General features: G+C 40.5%; 1 protein-coding gene across 11 annotated transcripts in view; it reads right to left on the bottom strand.

Moving 5' to 3' along the window:
- arel1 (apoptosis resistant E3 ubiquitin protein ligase 1) overlaps window positions 1–15993 on the bottom strand; it is a 129530-nt gene that overhangs the window by 4081 nt on the left and 109456 nt on the right. For all 11 annotated transcript variants that reach the window (XM_089120077.1, XM_089120080.1, XM_089120076.1 and 8 more), the window contains one exon: window positions 27–202. In XM_089120077.1, coding sequence (XP_088976203.1) covers window positions 27–202 — 176 coding nt within the window. The remainder of the gene's footprint in view (window positions 1–26; window positions 203–15993) is intronic.

Here is a 15993-nt window from a genome sequence, read left to right as displayed (position 1 = left end):
GGAATGTTTGGTGTGTGTGTGCTCACCAGGTGTGTGCAGTGGGCAGCGTGCTGTGTGTGGGAGCTGCTATGATCTGGAAGGAGGGGCAGAGAGTGTTGAAGCCGCCAGGTGGGAGTTGCGAGGAGCCAGTGGTGAACTGTAACAAACGTGCCAGTTCTTCCTGTGTGAAGGATGACACCACAGCCCAGAACCACTTCATCACCTAAACAACAGGAGAATTGGGATAAATTCACACTGTGATTCTGTGATCTCTCAGCTTATTAAAAAGAACTCATACACATTCCCAATATCAAAACATTAAATACAAAATATACAACATAGATAGGCATTATCAGATATCATTCTATTGTGAATACAGTGCTGTTAAAATGTTTGGCACCAATCTGATTCTCTGTATTTTAGCATATTTTCAGTCTTCAAGCACAGCCTATAATGCATTAACTTGACCAGTCATAAACAAAAACATAACAGTGATTGCCCCTTAAGAGCCAATAAGTAGCTACTGTAAAGAACTACAGTACTGGTTAGATTCGCGGAAAAAGTATGCAATACTTATTAATCTATGAGAATACTGTTTGAACCAGGTTGATACGTAATAAATCTCCCAAAAAGGGGGTTACATAGTATACGCATCTGCTCCAGTGTTAATTAAACACAACAAATTCTAATTAATTAAGAATATACATCCTACGCAGAGATGGGTTGCTGTTGATTTTCAGAATACCTTAATAGAATCCAGCCTGGCTGGAGATTCATTATCAATTCTCAAGAAGGTTTCTTCTTAGCTTACTAATCAAGTCAGTTTACTTAACAATATCAGCTTGTAGCTTCGGATCATATATTAAAGAGGCTTATGTGATCAACAGGCAGAGACAATGGCCCTCATTTATCATTCTTGCGTAGAAACGGGTGTATATGTTGGCGTAAGATTATGCTTACACTCCTCTCACCGCCTGATTTATGAAGCTGTGCGTACCTTTGAAATCCAGGTGTACGCAATGCCTGCCCTTGATAAATCCCGCGGCAGAAAACGATCGTCATTAGAATAACACGCCCCTAAATATTCAAGTCTCCGCTCCCCCCACGCCCTCATTTTACACCATGGACACACGGAAGACGGCAAAGAAGAGAAGCTTCTCTGACGTGATGCCGAAATGACCTATCACAATGCATTATTTTACAGCACGTCTTTTGAAATTAGCATTCAATTTAGAATCACTTCACATGTATTGGGGTGTACAATAGTGATGATGATTTGCAATATTCTTCTTCTTATTAGGCCTATTATGATTTGTATTATTAATGGCGCTTGTTATTTAGAAGAAGAATGTTGTTATTATTATTATTTGTATTATAATTATATGTAAAAGAAGAGGAATGTATTTTTTATTATTTTGTCAGTCTGAATTATTTTTTGGTCATTGAAAGCCTTTCATTACCGAACCGTGTCCGTGCGCACCTGCCGGGATAATCCTGAAACGGCAGAGTAAAGTCCACAGGCTCGCAACTGAAGGAATGCTTACAAATCAAATGCCTTGGTAAAGTCTCACAAATTAAACAATTGAAGTCCATGTTGCACAAAAATAAATACTGAAGTTTATAAATACTATTTTGTTGTTTTTTTACACTGGGTCATAGCATATCATATATTTTAGTTTGTCAGTGCGTTTTGTGGTGTTAGGAATTTTTCTGCGCATTTCCGCACTAACTCAAAACGTGCGTACACCACCTCCTGAGCTGGTGTAGGATTTGAGTGTGCCGTACGCCAACGTCCATATTGATAAATCTCAAAATCACCGTGGTTTTGGGTGTACGCCAGGTGTACGCTGGAAATTTGGTGTACGCACTTTTGATAAATGAGGGCCAATAAGCGTATAATGAAGTTTAATAAAAAGGAACTCGCACCACTACATGTAACAACAAATATATATAGCCCATATATATATATATATGGAATAAATGAAAGTAAAAACAGTAAGAAAGAAAAATGGAAACACAGGAAAAACAAAATTACAAGCACACACACTTTAAAGCATTTCAACTTAGATGGAAATTGATACAAATTGATACAAATTTGTTAGTATAGCATGCTATGCAAAAGCTACAGCAATGTCATGTTTGAATTTATTGACAGGATAGCCCCTTGAGATGCAACATCTCATTTTCAAGGGGGTCCTAAAACCATAAGTAATTTACAACACAGACAACATAAGACACAACAACATTACAAAACAAGACTACAAAAAAAAAAAAAAAGCTCAACCTGCTTCTCACACTCTTATGGGCTTCTACACCCAACATAGTTTCAGTATTTAGTAGTTTCATTACAGAATCTCATCATCATAGATCATCAACATAGAGCCACGTAACAGCAAAATATCCTTAAGTGAATCTCAACCAAGGAAAAATAAATAAATAAATAAAATCAAAAACATAAACAGGTTATTTTAAGATAAGAGAATAGGCATAACCTAAAACGATTGAAAGAAGTAATAGATCTCAAAGAAACAGGAAGATTATTCCAGTCAGAAGGGGCTTTATACAGAAATGACCTACGTCCAGCTACACTAACAGTTTTTGGAACAAAGAAAAAAGGATGTTGCGAATGTCTAAGAGAATAAGGAGTTCTATATGGAATTAGCAGTTCATTCAAATAAGAAGGACAAGCAAAGTAAACACATTTAAAAATAAACAAAAACCAGTGAAATTGTCTTCTGGATTTAGGATGCAACCAATTAAGCAAATCATACATATGGCAATGATGAGTACGATATGGACACCTTAACACAAATCTGCACAAAGAATTAAACACAACATTAAGAGGCTTAAGATAACTATCATAGGTGTTTTGGTAAAAAATATCAGCATAATCAATAAGAGGAAATGTTAGCTGTGAAACAATTCTTTTCCTGTCTTGAAATGTAAAGCAATTAATTGAGCAATAAAATAAACGCAGGCAATGATAAGATCTTTTGGTAATATAATCTACACTCACAGGCCACTTTATTAGGTACACCTGTCCAACTGCTCGTTAACACTTAATTTCTAAGCAGCCAATCACATGGCGGCAACTCAGTGCATTTAGGCATGTAGACATGGTCAAGACAATCTCCTGCAGTTCAAACCGAGCATCAGTATGGGGAAGAAAGGTGATTTGAGTGACTTTGAACGTGGCATGATTGTTGGTGCCAGAAGGGCTGGTCTGAGTATTTCAGAAACTGCTAATCTACTGGGATTTTCACGCACAACCATCTCTAGGGTTTACAGAGAATGGTCCGAAAAAGAAAAAACATCCAGTGAGCGGCAGTTCTGTGGGCGGAAATGCCTTGTTGATGCCAGAGGTCAGAGGAGAATGGCCAGACTGGTTCGAGCTGATAGAAGGGCAACAGTGACTCAAATAACCACCCGTTACAACCAAGGTGGGCAGAAGAGCATCTCTGAACGCACAGTACGTCGAACTTTGAGGCAGATGGGCTACAGCAGCAGAAGACCACACCGGGTGCCACTCCTTTCAGCTAAGAACAGGAAACTGAGGCTACAATTTGCACAAGCTCATCGAAATTGGACAATAGAAGATTGGAAAAACGTTGCCTGGTCTGATGAGTCTCGATTTCTGCTGCGACATTCGGATGGTAGGGTCAGAATTTGGCGTCTACAACATGAAAGCATGGATCCATCCTGCCTTGTATCAACGGTTCAGGCTGGTGGTGGTGGTGTCATGGTGTGGGGAATATTTTCTTGGCACTCTTTGGGCCCCTTGGTACCAATTGAGCATCGTTGCAATGCCACAGCCTACCTGAGTATTGTTGCTGACCATGTCCATCCCTTTATGACCACAATGTACCCAACTTCTGATGGCTACTTTCAGCAGGATAATGCGCCATGTCATAAAGCTGGAATCGAATTGCTCGAGCACCTGCCCTTTTGCCCCTTGGTGCCCAAAGTGCCCTTTTGTCAAGACAAAATTTCCTCTCCTTTTTTTTGTATTTAAAGGCACTTTTGTGGATGCCTGCCCCATCTAACTAGTAGTAAAATGAATGAATAATAATTTAGCCGTAAATATAATGACCCACATGATGACCTTTCACCTGATTCCTCACGCTGCACGCGCATTTTATAATTTCGCGCGGCTACGCGCAATCGCGCATTCCCAGATCTTCAACTCTTGCGGCTGCTGGTAAGTGGTGTTCTATTCTCAGCGAAGTGATTTTGATGTTTGTTTACTTATTATTATTATTTTACTAGAACGACGTGAAGAGAGCATGCAGAGAGATGTTGTTTGTATTGCTGTGTGTAGGCTGTAGAAGTAACGTTAGCTTGCTGTTTGAGGGAGAAAAGTTTCACGGGTGTGGAGGGGTGTTATTTGACTAAAAACTATTATTTGTACTTTAACTATTATTATTATTATTATTACAGTATTTATTAAAAAAATATTTTCACATAAAAATTATTATCACAACTCTGGTAAGTTATCACATAGGCTTACCAGTATCTTATGTTTTGTGTGCAGAAGCCTCTGTGAACATCTGCCCTAGTAACGTTACTATTACTATTATTGTATTATTATACTATAGCAGCCTGGGTAGAATCTGTAGCTTTAGCAGGTCAGTGAACTAGTGAGCCAGTCACTGTCAGCAATCTTTACATCTTGTCATGGTCACATAAAAATGGTTCATTCAGCTAATACCCTATATTTCTGTTTATTTTAATGTCTACAGTCTCAGATCAACTCCAGCAGTATCATCATCATCAGCAGCAGCAGTAACAAAATCAACAGCAAAGGCAGCAAACTCACTTAAGGACTTAAGTAAGAATTTACCAGAAAAGGCAACACATTAATGTTAAAAATCTTGTAAAGTATTAATTGCTGTTTCTGTTTGCTTTGTTTTTTATTTTCATTGTATAAAATGTAACTCTTGTATTTTTGTAAATCAGTTTTTGCCATGAAAATAGCCACAGATGCTGATATGCCATTAAATAAAACTATACTCTACTGCACGAAACATGGGCCAGGTTGATTTTGTCCTATACAGTTCACTATAACAGCTGTTCTTTATTATTCTGTATAACAGAGAAGAAAAAGCCATCAGGTTGGAACAACTTAAGATGCTTCAGTTTCTAATCCCAGAGTTATATATACAGTAGATCACATCAATTATTATTTTTTTAATTTTAAACTTTAAATTTGTCTTTTCTGTTCTGGTTCTTTTTTAAAACTGCATCAAAGCATTTGCTGCTGTATCGATGCAGAATCATCTGTATTGATATATTACTGTATTGATATTTTGAGCACAGCCCTATAAAGCCTTGTTTCCATGTGCCCCATTTTATACTTTGAGCACCTGCCCCTACAGAGGTCTCTGCACGGCCCTGTTTTCAACAATAACATAATCTGACTGAAAACCTTGAAAAACAACACATTGACGTCTGTTGTGAAGATAAGCATTAAACCAGAGAAGAACATTTCTAGTTAAACCAATGGAATACAACTTATCAAGAAGAAGATAATGATTAACCATATCAAAGGCCTTGGAAAAATCTATGAATATGGCACCTATTGCTTGGCCTTTGTCAATGGATGAGAACACATCATTATTAAATTTTAACAGAGCGGTTGTAGTAGAAAAAATACTGTAGGTCTAAAGCCTGACTGAAATGGAGATAAAATGTTAGATGAATTAATAAATGATGATAGTTGATTAAATATTAACTTCTCAAAAATTTTGGCGATAGCACAAATAATAGAAATTGGCCGATAATTATTGACATCAGATGAATCTCCACCTTTGAACAGTGGAGTAACTTTTGCACATTTCCATATAGACGGAATACAACAAGTAGTCAGTGACAAATTAAATAAGTCTGCTAGAGGATACATTAGAACATGTGCGGCATATTTAACAAATTTAGCTTCAGGACCAGCACTACTATTTGTTTTTAGATCACAAATAACATAGTAGACTTCGACAGGCGTAATCCTCTTAAAAGAAAATGATCTATTAACAGAAATTGAGTTTAATGGTACAGCAGTATAGGAGTCAGACCACTGAGAATCACATATAGAGGAAAAATGTTGATTAAAAGCTTGAGAAATAAGTAAAGGATCAGAAATAATTTCATTATTAAATTTAATATTTTTAATCAAGCTTTTGTTAGTTTTATTTAACAGATTACTCAACTGATTCCAAAACTGTTTAGGGTTATGAAAGTTTTGAGAAAGGCGATCTTTGAAATAATTAGCTTTTGCATTCCTTGTTTCCAATTTAGATAGGTTCCTCAGATGTCTGTATTTTTCTCAAACGATAGGATCTCTAGATAACCGGTAATTAGCCCATGCTTTATCTCTTTGCTTAAAGAGTTTAACAAGATTAGAACTAATCCAAGGTAAATGTCTGCCTTTAACTCTAACAGTTTTCAAAGGGACGTATTTATTTATTATGTTCGTAACTTCAGAATGAAAAAAATGTGTTGCATCCTCAACAAAAGGAATTAATTGAAACCTATTCCAGTTTATGTCTAATAGATCTTGAATAAAATTGTCAATATTCAAATTTTTAAACTGTCTCAACATTATGTATTTAGGTGGAACACTTGGAATTTTAATTTTCCAGACACAATAAATAATCGAATGGTCACTTAAACAGTCAGACAATACATCAGAAGTAATTATCCTTTCAGGGTTAGTAACGAGTATCCAGTCCAACAGAGATGAAGAGCGCTGGTCAACTCTAGTAGGTACATTAATTAACTGACAGAGATTTAAACTGCCAAGTAAATTTTTATCATTAACAGAGGAACGATCCAACCAGTTCCTGTTAAAGTCCCCCAGAATAATCAGTTCATTATGCTTCTCAAGAGAGTTAATCGTTGACAGAATACACATCATCGAGTCAGATGGAGCAGAGGGTGGCCTATAAATATTACCAATAGTTAAATTTTTATTTGCATGAAGAGTAACTTTAACAAAAAGACACTCAAAATTAACAGGGCCTATACTAGGAATAACATGTTCTGAATCTAAAAAGGCAGAAACATAAGTTGCCACCCGGTGACCTCTGGAGGTTCTGTCAGATCGATACAAAACATAGTCCTCAATTTTAATCATATCGTCAGCTATATTGTTATGTAGCCAGGTTTCTGATATAGTAATGATATTAGGTTTGTGAAGAAAAACCCAGGCTCTAAGAAGATCTATTTTCATGTCATTAAATGCGATAAACAGTGATTCTGGACCAGATCTTATCCCGTCAAAAACATATTACAGTATGTAACCATATTCCGTCCGTTCGAAAAAAAAAGTTGCACTAACTGTTCGTTACAAGCATTTGCCGTCAGGCAGATAGCTAACATAAACATATTTTTGCTAGCCTACCTGCTGCAAAATTACACCATTTGTACAAGACAAGTAGAGCTACTTTACCAAACAGGACACAGGGTCCATGGCTTCCCTATGAGGGACAAGGCAAACCCTCAGACAGTGGGTACAATTTGTATGTGTTATGCTGCGTTCACACCAGACGCAAATAGCTAGTCAAATTCGCGCCTACCGCATCCAGTTGTAAAATGTGTAAAATACCAAAAGCGTAAAAAAACTGGGCCCGTATTCATAAAGAATCTTAGGTAACACTTTATTTTACGACCCGCAAACAACCTTGTAAGTACACTGAAATTACGGTGTACGTTTCTGTAATTATAGTGTACTTCAGTGTAGATATAAGGGAACAATATGTTAAGTTTGGGGTAATAAAGGGGCAACAAGCAGGTTTACAAGCAAATTATTTATTTAGTTAAAAAATAACAGGTACCTATTCCGTTAATATATTCCAGGCAAAAATTGTGTTGTGTTGTTTAAAAAATACACATTTCTGGCAAAATATGTTCTTGTGCAATGCTACAGGGTAATTTTGACATCTGTGGGTTAAAAATTAAACACACACACACACACACACACACACACACATATATATATATATTATGATAAAAATTTAATTTATTGGCTTTTCTTACTAGATTACTTAATGTTAAATTAAAATAATTTGTTTTTGCTATGATTTTAATTTAGACCTTACCATGTGGTAATTAGTACTTACCTTATCCCATTGAATTGCAATGACACTTAAATGTCAGGGCAAATATACTGTGTAATTAAAACTTTTTTTGGTAACACTTTATTTCGATGTCCACTTTAGACATTCTACTAACAATAAGTAACTTTTCAACTACATGTCAACTAACTATCACTAGAGTATTAGTAGACTGTCAGCTTAATATCTGCTAACACTTTATTTTGTTGGTCCCCCAACAGACATTCAACTGACTATAAGTAACTTGGTAACTACAAGTAAACTTATTCTCCTAACCCAAAGCCTACACACCTAACCCATAACCTAACAGTCTACTGACAGTCTACTATACTCTAATGAGAGTTAGTTGACATGTAGTAGAAAAGTTACTTATAATTAGTAGAACGTCTAAAGTGACTATCGAAATAAAGTGTAACCCTTTTTTTTGATAACAGTACCTTTCTCTGCAATTACAGTGCAAATAGTGTTGTTTCGTATTGCCACATAGTAAGTAGCATTTGTTACCCCCTTGTTCTGCGTAGTTACAGGGTAAGTGTAACTCCTGCGGGCTGTAAATTAAAGTGGTGCTTGTTACCCCTTTATTACCCAAAACTTAACATATTGTTCCTTTATACCTACACGGAAGTACACTATAATTACAGAAACGTACACCGTAATTTCACTGTACTTACACAGTTGTTTGCGGGTCGTAAAATAAAGTGTTACCGAATCTTAATGCAAAAAGTAGCTCCTAGTGACAAAATTCGAAGAAAATTCTTAGAAATGTGGGCGTTTACTCTTAAAATAAAAGAAAAAAATCCAAGTGAAGAAAAAAGTAATTCAGAGAGTATCTTAACCCTTAAAAGAGGTCTTAAGGTGAGGACTTTAGCAGAGGAGAAAATGGCAGAACAGGACGGAAGAATTTCTTTAGCAGAGGAGAAAATGGCAGAGAGACGGAGAGGGAGAAGAAATGTGTTGCAAGATGACAGTGAGTTAATAAGACGCTATAGACAAGATCAGTCACAAACATGATCCCTGCAAAATCTTATCAGAGACACGCTAATATCTCAGACAGCGCAATTCCATAACGCCAGAAATGAAAGTAATCACTACATTAAGGTTTGCCCTTAAGGTTTGCACGCATCAGGTTGCCCTGTGCGTTGTGTGCAACGCACAGGGCAACCTGATGAGACGGAGGAGAGGCAGGGTCAGGTGTCCGACCATAGCACCCAGAATCTCCAGGCACGCAACAAAGGAGTCAGCTTTCCCTCAAATACCAACAATGAATCAAACGACAAGCAACATCAAGAGAGGCAAGCCAGCCAGGAAACAGGTCAGCAAGTTCGGGTCATTAAGCGAGAGGAAGAGAGGAAAAAACAAGTACAGTGGCCAACAGCAGCAGCCAGGAAAGACTGGGAGTCTTTTGACAGGGAGATAGATCAAGTCCTAGAGTCTGTCCTCGCCGGTGACATTTGCAGGAAGATAAAGGCAATGTCCACTATTATCTGGAATATGGGAGTAGAGCGTTTTGGGACAGAGCAGAGACAGACCAAAGGTCCGCAGCATGCTGGAGAGAACAGGCGCTCAAGGGAAATTGCAAAACTCAGAGCCGACTTGAGAAGACTGAGGAAGATTTTTAGGCATGCTCTCGAAGACAAAAAACCTGCTATTAAAGAGATGCGAGATAATGTTAGGGAGCGCATAAAGATCTTGCGCCGAGCAGAGTGCCAGCGAAGGGATAGAAGGAGGCGGGAAAAGGAGAGGGTCAAGTTCACAAAAAACCCCTTCAAGTACATGTCAGGGCTCCTTGGAGCAAAAAGATCAGGAGTGCTAAAGGCCCCGAAGGAGGAGGTAGAAGAGCACCTCCGTAAAGTGCACAGTGACCCAAGGCGAGAGGAAGAACTAGACATGGAAGGAAAACTGTACAGCCCAGAGGAGCCGACCATCTCCTTTGATGATAGAGAGCCCAGATGGCAGGAAGTCAATGACTTCCTCCGAAAGGCAAGGGGAAGATCTGCACCGGGGCCGAATGGAATTTCGTACAAAGTTTATAAGAACTGTGAGAGGCTGAGGAGACGTCTGTGGAAGCTACTGAAGGTAGTGTGGAGGAAGAACCATCTGCCAGACAGTTTTCTTATTGCTGAGGGCTGCTTCATTCCCAAGCAGGAGGACTCCTCTAGCTTGAAAGACTTCCGCACAATCTCGCTGTTGAATGTGGAGGGGAAGTTGTTCTTCGGAATCTTGGCGAAGAGGCTGACCCAGTTCTTGATTAATAACAAGTACATTGACACCTCTGTACAGAAAGGCGGAGTACCTGGAGTCCCTGGTTGCATCGAGCACAACAGTGTCATCTCTAAGATCATCGAGGACGCAAAAAGGAACCAGGGAGATCTAGCAGTTCTGTGGCTTGACCTAACGAATGCTTATGGCACAGTACCACACAAGTTGGTCGATCACACACTCAGAGCCTATCACGTCCCCCAGAAGGTTCGGATGCTCCTCCAGAACTACTTTGGGCACTTCAAGATGCGCTTCACCTCCGGTGACTTCACTACCAACTGGCAGAGATTAGAGGTCGGAATTGTGACCGGATGTACCATCTCTGTGATTCTGTTCGCAGCAGCGATGAATCTCCTCGTCAAATCAGTGGAAAAGCCAAGACGGGGAGCTGTGCTGTCAAGTGGAGTCCAACAGGTCCCAGTTAGGGCCTTTATGGACGACCTGACAATAACTGCAAGGTCAGTCCCGGAGGGCAGATGGATCTTGGAAGATTTGGTAAAGCTCGCCACAGCAGCTAGGATGGAGTTCAAACCCTCAAAATCGAGAAGCTTGGTATTGAAGCGGGGCCGTGTGCAGGATCGCTTCCGGTTTAAGATCGGTGAAGATACCATTCCAACAGTTTCAGAGAAGCCAGTAAAGAGCTTAGGGAGGTGGTACAGAGCTGACCTGACTGATAAAGCAAGCGTGAAGGAGATGCTCAACCAAGCAGAAGAATGGCTGAAGGCCCTGGAGAGGAGCGGCCTGCCCGGCAAGTACAAGGTATGGGGCTACCAACACGGCATCCTTCCAAGGCTCCTGTGGCCACTGCTTGTCTATGAGGTCCCCTTGACAACAGTGGAGGGTTTGGAAAGGAAAATTAATAACTTCCTCAGGAGGTGGCTGTCTGTCCCCAAAAGTTTTTGCTCTATAGGGCTATACAGCTCAGGGAGCAAGTTGCAATTGCCAATTACATCAGTCATGGAGGAATTTAAGACAGCCAAAGTTCAGTTGGCGATGATGTTGCGCGACAGCAACGATCAGGCTGTGCGACAGGCCAACATCGTAGTGAAAACGGGGCGGAAGTGGAAAGCCAGCGAAGCTCTGAGGGAAGCGGAAGAGCGCTTAAAGCATGCAGATATCATGGGCACGGTGACCCAGGGGAGACTGGGCCTGGGGGTCATCACCCGAGCAAGCTGGAATGAGGCAAAGGCAAAGGACCGGAAAGAGATGGTGCAGAAGGAGATTCGGGCTGTGGAGGAAGAGAGTAGACAAGCCAGGGCAGTAGCCATGAAACAACAAGGCAGCTGGACCAGGTGGGGAAGTGTTCGAGGAAGAGCCATCAGTTGGAAGGACATCTGGAACATGGAGGGGCATCGAATAAAGTTCCTCCTTAGCTCTGTGTATGATGTCCTGCCAACACCAACAAACCTTCAAAGATGGAGACTGACAGAGGATCCCTCCTGTGCGCTGTGCAAGAGACCGGCAAACCTGGATCACATTCTGTCGTCCTGTCGGGCAGGCTTGACTGAAGGGAGGTTCAGGTGGGGCCATGATCAGGTGCTCTCACAGCTGGCAGAGGGACTGGAAAAGGAGATGAAGCGGAAAAGAACCAAGGGCCAAGATAGAGGTCCCCGCTTCATTTGCTTCCTCAGGCCTGGGGAGAAGGCAGGCAAGGAGGACCGATGTTTAGGGATCCTTGGTACAGCAGAGGACTGGGAAATGAGAGTTGATCTGGGGAGGCAACTCAAGTTCCCAGAGGAAATTGCAGTGACCAGCCTCCGACCAGACATCGTGGTCTGGTCCCAGGCAACAAGACAGGTGGCCCTAATAGAGCTGACAGTACCCTGGGAGGAAAGGATTGAGGAAGCACATGAACGCAAGTTAGGGAAGTATCAGTCCCTCATCACTGAGAGCCAGCAGAGGGGTTGGAGAGCCTGGAATCTACCGGTGGAGGTGGGTTGCAGGGGATTCCCAGGACAGTCACTTTGGAGAGCATTGGGGACGCTTGGGGTTAGAGGGGCAGCCCGCAAGAACCTAGTGAACAAGATAGCAGAGCAGGCAGAAACAGCATCCAGATGGCTGTGGTTGAAGAGGAGCGAGCGGTGGCTAAACCAGGCTGGCAGAGAGGGCGGGGGTCAGAGCGGTGTGGTATAGTCCTGAATGACCGAGGGAGCAGTTCCAGGACGCTGGTTCTGCTGTCAAGCCTCATGGAGGTGTCGTGGGCTAGTTGATGAAACACCGGTGAAGTGGGGTGCCCACTTGAAAACCCAGTGAAGTCGACAGGTCTGAACCATTCAGCTCTGCCCTCAGGTGAAGACGTCTGAAGGAAGCGGCTTCCATGCTAGCCACCCACATAAGGAGCAGGACGTAACTCCAGCCAAGTGTGGTGGCTGCGATATACCCTATCGTTTAAAGACAGATATTTGGCAAATGGGAAAATGCAATAAAGCAGCAGTGATCATACAAACAGTTAAAGCATTTTCAGAACCTCTTATTATGTCGCAGTTCATTGTTTCCACTGGACATTCCCACCTTGCAGGCTCAAAAAAAACTGCATTTATGAATATAGCAGGCTTCCCTGGTGTGCACAAGCAGCACAATGAATCGTTAATAATTTGCGCTATAAGCTCCCACGTCTGCTTCTAGCTCCGTGCCGTGACACCCGGCCCAAATTTTTCTTTAATGATGCTCAAGTGTTCATCCACTAACTGGACTAACAGTAAACACTGTTCTTCTGTCCAGTTGGGCTTGCTCATCTTTCTCGTTTTTTATTCCATGTTTTCTATATTAAAACCAACATTCAAACCACCACTTAAATAGACAGCAATCAGTGTGTGTGTGTGTGTCTGTGTGAGTAAACTCTATACTTAAAATTCCTTTTTTTTCCCTTCTTGGACAACTAACCTATCACAGTCTTCAAAAGAGTGTCATACATAGCAACGGGGTCAGCCCTGCCTACTCACCAATGAAAGTTTTTATCTTTTCCTTACTCAGAGTTGCTCTCAGAACAGTCCCGAATCACTCTTAAGCTAAGATTCCTACGTAAAAGTTTTTAAGCTAAATTAAGAGTTTTCTGAGAGGATTCTTAGAATCTTTATGAATACGGGCCCTGGTCTTTAAGACCATTTTTGAAACATATTGAAAATGATATACATCTCGAGTGATTTATGTACCCATTAATCGATAGTGGTGTTTAACCTGCAACACGGCCTTTAAGAACCACCACCATTTTAAGTTCAGTTAATGAAATATGTATTCATGCATGATTATCAAGATGTAGTTGTAATTATTAAAGTTCTATCATTAAATAATGCTTGATTATCATAGTATCATAATATAATGTTTGATTGACAAAATTTAAGAGTGTACATTTTGATATTTAAAAAGCTGTGCTATTTTACAAAGATATGCTGATTTAGTGGAATTATACTCTTAACTAAAGGATTATTAGAAACACCATGATAATATTGTGTTTGACTGTGTTTAAAGCCCGGAACACACCAAGCCGACGGTCGGCCGTCTGGCAGATTTTTTGCGTTGGCCAACTAAGTTTCCTCGGCGTGATATGCACGGTTCCGTGCCGTTGGCTAAAAATAGTCCTCGTCGGTTTTATTTCGCCCGATTCAACATGTTGAATCGGCGTCGGGCCGTTGGGGAAAGAGAGAACTCTGATTGGCTGTTCAGCTTAGTGAAAGAGTCAGTGCACGAGAATAAAAGCAAAACAGCAAGCAAAGAAGTAAAAACGGTAAAGATAGAAGGCTGTTCTTATGTTACGTCATCTTAGTTACGCCTAGTGTTCCTTGGCGAATATTTCAATATTAACATGAGTGGAGTAGAATAAAGAAAGTGTTTAGCAGGATTGATATTCAAAAAGGTAAGCACGCGCTGCTTTGTTTACATTACGTATCTGCAGCTGCAGCGTTGGTTTTCCTTTTTGAATGACGAATATAGACTAATGACGAATAATATATCTGCAGAAATAGACAGTTGGCTCATTATACGCAGGCACATTTTAGCTGACGGTCGCCTGTAGTTCTCTTGGTGTGTTCAAGTGCAGATTTTTACCTCGACGAGAGGGGACGAGAGGCGACAACACAGTTGGCTTTCATCAGCGCTAGTTCGTTGGCGTCTTCTTGGTGTGTTCCGGGCTAAACACATTCAGAACTGTCTCTATTCTATGTGGCATTGATTTAACAAGGTGCTGAAAGCATTCTTTAGAAATGTTGGCCCATATTGATAGGATAGCATTTTGTAGTTGATGGAGATTTGTGGGATGCAAATCCAGGGTACGAAGCTCCCGTTCCACCACATCCCAAAGATGCTTTATTGGGTTGAGATTTGGTGACTGTGGGGGCCATTTTAGTACAGTGAACTCATTTTCATGTTCAAGAAACCAATTTAAAATGATTCAAGCTTTGTGGCATGATGCATAATCCTGCTGGAAGTAGCCATCAGAGGATGGGTACATGGCGGCCATAAAGGGATGGACATGGTCAGAAACAATGCTCAGGTAGGCCATGGCATTTAATGGCACGATGCCATTAAGCATCTAAGGGGCCTAAAGTGTGCCAAGAAAACATCCCCCACACCCTTACACCACCAGCCTGCACAGTGGTAACAACGCATGATGGATTCATGTTCTCATTCTGTTTGCGCAGAATTCTGACTCTACCATCTGAATGTCTCAACAGAAATCGAGACAGAAATCAGACCAGGCAACATTTTTCCAGTCTTCAACTGTCCAATTTTGGTGAGCTCTTGCAAATTGTAGCCTCTTTTTCCCTATTTTTAGTGGAGATAAGGGGTACCAAGTGGGGTCTTCTGATGTTGTAGCCCATCAGCCTCAAGGTTGTGCGTGTTGTGGCTTCACAAACGCATTGCAGCATTTCAGTCAAAGTTGCTCTTCTATCAGCTTGAATCAGTCGGCCCATTCTCCTCTGACCTCTAGCATCAACAAGGTATTTTCGCACACAGGACTGCCACATACTAGATGTTTTTCCCTTTTCACACCATTCTTTCTAAATCCTAGAAAATGGTTGTGCGTGAAAATCCCAGTAACTGAGCAGATTGAAAAATACTCAGACCCGTCTGGCACCAATAAAATTACTATAAAATCAAAGCCATATATCTAACCAAGTTGTGTTCCAAATTGTGGAGTTGACATCACAAAAATTGAAGTTCTCATGAGATTTTGTTTAGGCGTAATACCAAAAATGACAAATTCCATTGAATTGAATTGTATGAATTCTGCTGTACCAAATTAATACATTTCTGTCCAGATATCACTTCTGTTACAAAATATGGAACCTTGAGACTCAGACCTTTCTGACAATGTGTTTTGTCAAAACCTCCAGAAAAGGTTTTGATCATAAATTATGATGGGCAATGAAAAAGTATGGCAAAGTATGTGTATGAATTCCGGTACCATTTATTACCATTAAGTGACATCTCAACCATTTGGTAGAGGCCGATATTTTAACCTACTTTTTCCCTCACAGGACAGCAACACTACACATTTTACATTAAACTACAGAAAAGTATTATAGTTTAAATGTATCAACCTTGCAAACACTCAGAGACCCTTACAAAAATAAACAAATATCCAGAGCCATGAATTCTCTTTTGCGTACACATTTAAAATTGCATGAAATAATAAATACAATTTACAAGA

Source organism: Pimephales promelas, chromosome 15, assembly GCF_988280905.1.
Source record: "Pimephales promelas chromosome 15, fPimPro1.hap1.1, whole genome shotgun sequence".
Lineage (NCBI taxonomy): Eukaryota > Metazoa > Chordata > Actinopteri > Cypriniformes > Leuciscidae > Pimephales > Pimephales promelas.
This window is presented reverse-complemented; position numbering and strand designations above follow the sequence as displayed.